This window comes from Cystoisospora suis, assembly GCF_002600585.1.
Source record: "Cystoisospora suis strain Wien I chromosome Unknown contig_7772, whole genome shotgun sequence".
Classification (NCBI taxonomy): domain Eukaryota; phylum Apicomplexa; class Conoidasida; order Eucoccidiorida; family Sarcocystidae; genus Cystoisospora; species Cystoisospora suis.
The window spans coordinates 1-8490 of record NW_027160557.1 but is presented as its reverse complement, the minus strand read 5'-3'; the positions used below and the strand labels follow the sequence as shown (position 1 = coordinate 8490).

Genomic DNA, 8490 nt, shown 5'->3' with positions numbered 1-8490 from the left:
ATCTATCTATCTATCTATCTTTAATCTATCTATCTATCTATCCATTTTACCTCTCCTATGCGGAAGAGAAAGCCGTGAAGAAACGACAGAGGTTGCTATTTTGAACTAAGAAGGTAACAAAAAACCTTGTATGATCTATCTATGCCCGAGGAGAGAAGGAAGTCTCTTCTTTCTGCTGCATCTGACCTCTCAACTCAACTGACTGCTCAGTCAAGAAGAGAAAGCCAAGCCTCTCTTTCTTTCTTTCTGAAAGATGGACGACACAGAAAGAGACTCTCTTCTAAGAAAGAAAGTCTTGAGAATCCTTCAAACGTTTTTCTTCTTCTTTTTTCCTGAACCCTCTCCCCTTTGTTGACGGCAAGGGGAGCCAACACATACCGCCCTGCCCTCTCCTTTCGACGTACTTCAGCCAAGAGAGAGAGAGAGAGAGACTTCTCCCGCCCCCCCCCCTCTATCATCTTCGACATGACGTTCAAAAGAATCTAATTTCTTTCTTCTTCTCTCTTGCAGAGAAAGAAATACCTTTGTTAACTTGAACCCTCCTTAAGACACCTAGATACGTAGGAACGAATAACGATCACCTTACCTGATGGAAATAGAACTCTCTTGGTTGACTCGTCGGTCTCCTTCTATCATAGAGAAAACGTTGAAGAGAACGAGCATCGCATGCGCCTCTCCATTTTTGATCGAAAGATGCCGAGGTGGGAAGACGACTACTAGATTCTAGATCATGATCTTTCTCTTCTTCTTGGCTATCTCTCCTTTTCTCTTCTGCTTTCCTGTCTCCTTTCATGTTGTCTCTCTTGGGCCTCGAAGACTCTCCAAGAAGAGAAGGAAGATCAAATGAAGTGTCGTCATCTTCAGCGACAACAGCGTTCGCTAAAAAAGAGAGATGATCGCTATCGATATAAGGAGAAGAGAGATGAATGCGATCGGCTTCTGGAGAGAAGAAATCAAGGTTGTCTCGATTCGTAGAAAACATGAGAGCTCTTAAACGATTGCCGAGCTCCGTAACACCCTCCTTCTCAGGGAGAAACCAACGGCTCTGCTGGCTAGGGCTTTGATCGACAAGAGAAGACGATTGAGAGAGAGAAGAAGAAGAAGTGGAAGTGGTATGAAAAGAAGTCTTGGAAGGCTTGAGAACATCAGCGAATGCCGAAGCGAGAAACCTGACGAAAAGAAAAGAAAGAAAGAACGAAAGACGGACATGAGCTACAAAGGATGAGACGAATCAGTCTTGCTCGAATGCATGAGCTCTCACAAAGACTCCTCTTAGCATGAATAGAAAACAGAGAAAAGTCTAAAGACATATAATGAACACGCTTATTATCTATCTATCTATCTTTAATCTTTCTATCTATGTTGAATGTATCCCTTTCATGTCATAACTGATCTCGTTCTTCTCAGAGAGACGACCTTGGCTTCTTCCTCTTCCGAGGCCCATCGGAAACGCCTGTGTGCGAGAGGAAGACGTTCTGCTGAGAAAGAATAGGTTGCTAGCCCTCCTTCTGTGCCGCTCCCTTCTTTCTTTCTTTCTTCCTTTACTAGCAAGTGAATACGCTAGTCATACACATACAGAGAGTCAGCATTCTACATGACAAGAGCCGATGTTTTCTCCATGAGGGGGGGTCGCATACACAACAGAGAAAGAAAGAAAGAAAAAGATGAATGAGAGGAGAGGATACACACGAAGAAACACAGTCTATCTTATCATGAGAAGAAATCCAAGCCTTTCATTCCTAGAGTTGACCGAGAAAGAATGAGAAAGAAAGGAATGCTGAAGAAGCAAGAGAATGCTCCTCTCACTAAAACAACCCCGGGGAGAACACCTACAGACCTGATGATGCCGCCAACTGTATGTACAGTGAAAGTTAAGGTTGGCTTGATAGATCAATGGATCGATAGATGAACAGGCTGAACAGGATAGAGAGACAGACGTACTGGAGATAGAGAGGTAGACAGAGAGGTAGACAAATGAATGGAGAGAAGGATGCGACAAAGACTATCATAAAATGCTTTGTTGCCACAAGAAGAAGAGAGGAGAAGGTGACAACGGAAGCGTCCCTCTTCTTCTTCGGCTTCCCTGACTTACATGAGCGTTTTTCTCTTCTGTTCTGCTATCGCCAAGACCCCGTCATCCCCCCCCGTCTCTTCTTCTTCTTCTTCAGAGAGAGAAGAGAAAGCCCGATGCTTCAGCTGCTGTGGTTTATGTTGAAGGCAGTTGTCTTTTCTTCTTCTTCTTTTTGCATCTTTCTCGGCGGCCTCTCCTTTTCCTCTCCCTGATGAGTCTGAGCAATCTGAAGACGTTCTTTCTCTCCCTCTAGGCGACAAACTTTCTTCTCTCTGTCTTGGCAGCATCTCTTCCTTTCTTGTTTCATCTGGCTTTTCTTCAGATCTCTGCGTATCTTCATTCTTTCTATCACGACTCCTAGTCCGATTCTTAGTCTTGTCGCTTTCATCTTTCTCCTCCTCCTCGTCGCCATCTTCGTTCTTCTTCTTCTCCTTCTGTTCTGGTTCCTCTCCTCTTGTCTTTTCTTCTCTCTTCTTGTTCTCTCCCTCTCTCTCTCTGGCTCCTTCCACATCTTCTTTTCTCTCTGACGCTTCGTCACTCTGGGAGATAGATGATGTCTGGCTCTTCATCTTCTCGTCTTCTTCTGTCCTTTTCAGCTCAGGGCTGTTCTGAGGTAGAGCTTTCGTTTCATCTCCCTGACCGGATTTGTGGCTCGTTAAAGAAGAAGAAGAAGGACCGACTTGCTTAACTTCTCTTACAGATCTTTCCGAGATGGAGTGAGAGACAGCTCTTGAAGAGGCAGATCTTGTATCCGTTCTCTTTAGATCCGAACGCGGTTGCATGCGGTTAACAAATAGACGCATGCAAAAGAAATTTGGATCAAAGAAAGAAGACAGTCTTTCTAAATCACCCAGTACAGCATCTCCTCCTCTTCGTCTCTCCTCTTCTCCTCTTCTGCCTTCAGGGATACGTGAAGGAGACCGAGTGGTCTCTCTGTCTTTCTGCGTCTGCTGATAGAAATGCACCTTTCTCTTCTTACCGTCTCGATCTTCTTGCCTCGCCGACACAGAGATACCACCCGGAGGAGAAGAAGAAGATGAAGAAGAAGAATTTCGAAGTGCAATGAAGGAAAGACGCGTTAAAGACAGGGGAGAACTCCCATAAGGTAAATGACGGAGACAAGAGAAAGACCCGAGAGACTGCGTCTCTCCTTGATACCATAGGCATGCCCCTGATAAACATGTGGGGCAGCGATCACCTAGAACTTCACACAAAGACGAAGAAGAAAGAATATCTTCCTCGTTGGAGAGATCTTTCGTTGACAAGGTTGAACCTGAAGGAGAGAGGATGTGATCGGAGAGAGGAAGTAACGACCCACAGACCGGCTGGAAGCTTGAATCTTGTAACCTAAAGAAGAGAAGAGAAAAGCAAAGATGAGACAGACAGACAGAAAGGAGTGAAGAGTCTCTTAAACATCGACGAAAGAGTAAAAAGAAATAAAGCAAGACATATACCACCATAGTGATCCACAGTTAAGTTCTTAACTCGTCTACGTAGAAATCAATAGGAAGCAGTGACCTTAGCAAGATATACAGATGACATACACCTGCAAATAGATATATAGAGATATATATGTATACATGTGTGTGGAAGTCTGGATAGACTTTTTGTCTTCACTTGGTCGTACTCGAGGCGCCCTCATCACTACGACCATAGAGATGGATGAGAGGGCGTGCGTAGACCACCTCCAAGGTGATAAAGTATGTGCTGAATCCATGGAGGAGAGAGAGAAAGAAAGAAAGAAAAACACGTGATTTGAGAGAAGGACTCAAGAATCTCCTAGGACCTCTCTCGACTTCTGAATCTTCTATCGACGATGTCTCTAATAGAGACGACTAACCGAAAATTCTAAGGAATGTGAAGCCCTAAAAGACAAAAGAAAAAGATGAAGAAATAAGAAGGAAGAAAAGAAAGAAGAAGCAGGAATCTCATGAGGATGTTGAGGACTAAAAAGTCACTATTCATTCTGACCTTCCCTACCTCTTCACCCTCATGTCGACAGACTCGAATCATTAAGCTCCTTCTCTTATCTATCTTTAATCTATCTATCTATCTTTAATCTATCGTTAAATGCATGTCTTGTATCCTCTTCTCTCCTTCCTTTTCTGTCTTCCGTGTAATCCTTCTCCTTCTCTAATACTTGGAGCGTGACACATACCTCATATGTAAACCGACTTGTTCAGCCCGAGTTAAATGCGCTATATCACTACTGTAGGGAACCTTCACATTAAAACTTCTTCTCCTTCTTCTCCGTTCTTTTGACCTCTCTCTTAACAGAGTTAACTCCCTCTTCACTAGAACGTCTTCTTCGCCTTGTCTACTCATGTGTACAGTATCACGGCTGTCTCCTGCAACAGAAGAGGTCTCATGCTGCTGGTGCTGCTGGGAGAGGGTCTTGTCGCCAGTCTCTTCCCTGCTCCCCCTGAAAGATTCTTCTGTCTTTTTCTCTTCAAAAGCAACAGGTGAATCTGTTTTCCCCTTCTCCTCGTTCTGCTGTCCTTCTTCCTTCTCCTTCTTCTTTTCCTCTTCTTCTTCTTGCGTACTAGCAACGCCGTCCAGTTTCTTCTCTCCCGTGCTTCCCCCTTGTGTCTGCTCTTTCTCTTCTTCTCTTCTTCTGTCCTCTCCATCTCTTTCTTCTCCATTAGAAGACGGACGGCGCCAGTCAAACCATCGACGTAGCTCAAGAGACTTCATAAGTTGCTTTTCTTGTTCCTCTTGAAGATGATCTGCTTTCAGAGAATCTCCCTCTCTTCCCGTTCTTTCAAGAGACATATCTTCTCCTACAGATGCCGAGGCCTCTTTCATTGTCTTCTCATCTCTCGAGGTGTCATGTGAGACTCTCGAGAAAGGAGAGAGAAGTGAAGGAAAGACATTCGATCTCTTTTTGAAAGAAAACATAATCTTCTTTCCAGATACACCGCTCGCTGACTGAGAAGATTGCAATGGTGACGAAGTAGCAGGAGGAATCGTAGAAAGAAGGTCCGCAGAGATCTTCTGCTGGTCTGTCTTTCTTGAGACAGAAGTCAAAGAATAACCTTCTTTTCTCTTCTCTCCTCTTCCTCTTTCTCCTTCTCTTCCTACCATCTTTGCTCTACCCTTTCCAACAAGAGCCGGCGTCGCCGTAGTAAAGCCTCGCGGAAAGAGGGACCGAGAGGAAGAAGAAGAAGAAGACGGCTGAGAAGCTCCTTTAAGAAGACGAGTAGGTATAGCATGTAGATATCTACGGCGTGGAAGAGAACGGAGCGACCATGGAAAGACATTGAAGGAAGGAGCGCGTCTACGCCGAGACGTTTGAATCAGATCTTCACCTTGCGTGAACTTGCCTTTCGCACAGGTCATAGCAAGCGTCGGGCGTTGGTAGAGATAGTTACTTCGATGCTTCTGAAGAAGGAGAACAACAGAGAAAGAAAGGAGACAGGGGGAAGAAAGTCCACGTATATGGCGACAGTGAGAGAAAGAGATAGAATACGATGATGACTACACGAAGAGGGAAAGAGAGAAGGACGGACACTCGGGGTGTATGAAGACCCATGCCAACTACTGCTTCATATAGGGTACAGTGTAGGTGTATATACACATAGACATACACATATTCGCGTTTACATTCTATATACATACAGATATAAAGAGAGACAGGAACTTATACGAAGATGCGCAGAGGTGAAGAAATAGAAAGGGAGTATGGCTGGAGATGCATCCAGATTAGGAAAAGTGAAGAAAACGTAGAATGAAGGAGTTGTCGCCGTAGTAGCCTCTAGAAGTAGAAGAAGAAAAACGCCTACCGAAATCTCTCTTTCTCTCCACTTCCCCTCAGAATGACAGTCAAGTCGCAATTCTTACTTACGCTCTCCTCTGAATATATCAACTACGCTGTATACGTAGCTGAGAAACTCAGATAGATAGACAGAAAGACAAAGACAAACAGACAGATAGAAAGATAGAGTTGAGTAGAAGAGGATAGAAGATGACCCATGGTCTAGTTTCCCCCTCCTTTGCTTCTTTTCTTTGGCAGTCTTTTCCTAGGCTGGTCGTCTTCATCCTCTTTTTCTGTATGTTCTTACCTGTTTACTTCTTCCACGACCCCCTTCCCTATTGACGGCCCAGCTAATAAGATAGACAGGCTCTCCTTCATCCTTGATTCTTCTCCTTCTCCTGGCCTCTCTTCTCATCATTTCTTCTTTCCTCTTGGCCTCTTGCTGCTGTTGTTCTTCTTCTTCTCCTGCTCTTACAAGCTTTCCCGCTATTTGAAGGTGCTTCGCGCCTGTAGATGAGACGAGCCCACCCCCCTGCTGATCCGGCAGCTGAGGAGGTGCGCTGACACCTGAACTTTTGACATGAGAGGAGGCGGCGGCGGGGGCTCCTCCTCCTATTTCCTGTCCTTCTCCTACACCTGTCTCATGAGAAGAAGGAAGAAGACGGTAAGGTGAGGGACTTTCGAGAAAAGGAGAGCAAAGAACCGATGCCGCTTCCTCTTGAACACGCGCATGCAGTTGTTTGTAATCGACAGGAACGGTAGGAAAAGGTGTATTACCAGCAGCAGGTGAGACAGTAGATGGAGGAGGAGCGACAGAGATGAAAGATGAGGGGCCTGATCCCCCCTGTTGAGACGACTGTGGTAGACCCCCCGTCTTTGCTTTCCCTTCGCTTTCTCCTTCGGAGGAAGATGAAGACACAATGATCAAACTCCCTTGGCCTTCTTCCTTTAGCTCGGGTTGTTCTGGGTGAAGTTGTCCACGAGGCAGAATAGGAGTAGCTGCGACAGATGGAGAATGAAAAGATCGACTTGCATCGGTGAGAGAAGGAAGAGATGCAGAAGCTCCAGTGGTGGGAAGAACACTTGAAGAAAAGGCAGAAGGGAGAGGAGGAAAAGAATGAGATGAATAGGCAGAAGAAGAGGAGGAAGAAGAAGAAGCAGAAGAAGAAGGAGTCGGAAAACCTGTTGGAAAAGATTGAAGATTCGGAGGAAACGGTGTACGTACACCCGGAGGTTGTTGAGGTGAAGTAGGAAAAGACGTAGTAGAAGGAAGAGGGCCGGGCGCTACAGATATATTGGGGGAAACAGAAGAAGAAGAAGGGTGAGGAAAAGAAGAACGAGGTATAGAAGAAGAAGAAGGAAGAGATAATGAGGAATTAAGAGAAGGAAGTTTTCCTAAGGCATGGACGTCATCCAGAGAATCAGTAGGAGGCCCATGGGAACCACCCCCTGTACTGCTTCTCCTTCGTTCACGTGAATGCTCTTTAGCTTTCTTTTCTTTCTTTTCTTTCTTTTCCTTCTTTTCTTTCTTTTCCTTCTTCTCTTTCTTTTCTTTCTTCTCTTTCTTTTCTTTCTTCTCCTTCTTCTCTTTCTCTCCCTTACCACTCCGTCCATCTAATAATGCACCTGATGCTGACCCAGTAGACACCTCACCTCCCACAGCAGATAGCGGGGATGACGCCATGTCTACACCGACCGCATGTCCCCCGGCTAGATGATCCCCTCTATCAGACACACCTTCACCCCCACTTACGATGTCTACTTTCTGTTCTGCCGCATGCACTTTGTCAGCTGGGCTCACGACCACATCTCGTTTACTTTCCTCACTTGAGCCAACCGATTCTTGCGGGGCTCCAGGCATCCCAGCAGCTCTCGCTCCTCCCCCTCCCACTTCTGTCTCCACGTCTACCGCCCTCTTCGGACGAGTCTCTCCAGAAGGCTGAAGAGAAGAAGTCTGTATTTCCTGATCCTGAACAGGTTCAGGGGGGCCTCCCCCCTCCTCTACTTGAGATTGATGAGAAGGTATCGAAGACATTCTCCTCTGCTTTCCGCTATGGTCTTTTCCTTTCCAGTGCGTGGAAATGATTAGCTGATCTTCATCGTCATCTTCTTCTTCTGCTGCTGTTCTCTTCTCTAAAGCATCTGTCTTTTCTCTAGATATATCAGGCGGAGGGAGAGAAGTACTTGTGCCTGGAGCTACCAAGACGCCCTCAGCTACCGATGTGTCTGCAACCACGCCCTCATCGCTGCCTCCCCCCCCTGGGACAGGCCCTGTCTCTACTGACGTCGAGCTAGGAAGAAGAGGAGAAGAAGTCTCTTCTTTACGGGGCTCTGAGGTGGAACCTGCCAGAGGAGAAGTAGAAGAAGAAGTATCTTTCAAAGTGAGAGGTGACTGAGGAGATATACCTTGGGTAATAGTGGGGCGAGAGGGTGACGGCTGTAGTTGACATGATGAAGGTAGGACAGCCACTGTTGGAGAACGGGTAGTTGAAGAGGCCTCGTCAGCTCCTCGTGAAGACAGATCATCGTCTAAAGCTTCTTCTCCAAAGAGATCCGTTACTAAAGTCCTGCAGACATGAGTGAATGAAGAGCCCACAGAAATCAAGAGAAAGACAAGACACACCCCCACGTTCAAACCCACAATAAGACAGAAATGTCTATAGCT

At 45.9% G+C, this 8490-nt stretch overlaps 1 protein-coding gene across 1 annotated transcript in view; it reads right to left on the bottom strand.

The window, feature by feature from the left end:
- The window catches only part of CSUI_010568 (bromodomain-containing), a gene marked incomplete at its 5' end in the record, with an annotated part of 10515 nt that extends 2124 nt beyond the window's left edge, over window positions 1–8391 (bottom strand). Inside the window, 4 exons of the mRNA XM_068070671.1 lie at window positions 587–1169; window positions 2093–3418; window positions 4230–5452; window positions 6133–8391. Of these exons, the coding sequence (XP_067917351.1) occupies window positions 587–1169; window positions 2093–3418; window positions 4230–5452; window positions 6133–8391 (5391 nt within the window). The remainder of the gene's footprint in view (window positions 1–586; window positions 1170–2092; window positions 3419–4229; window positions 5453–6132) is intronic.
- Window positions 8392–8490: the final 99 nt, after the last annotated feature.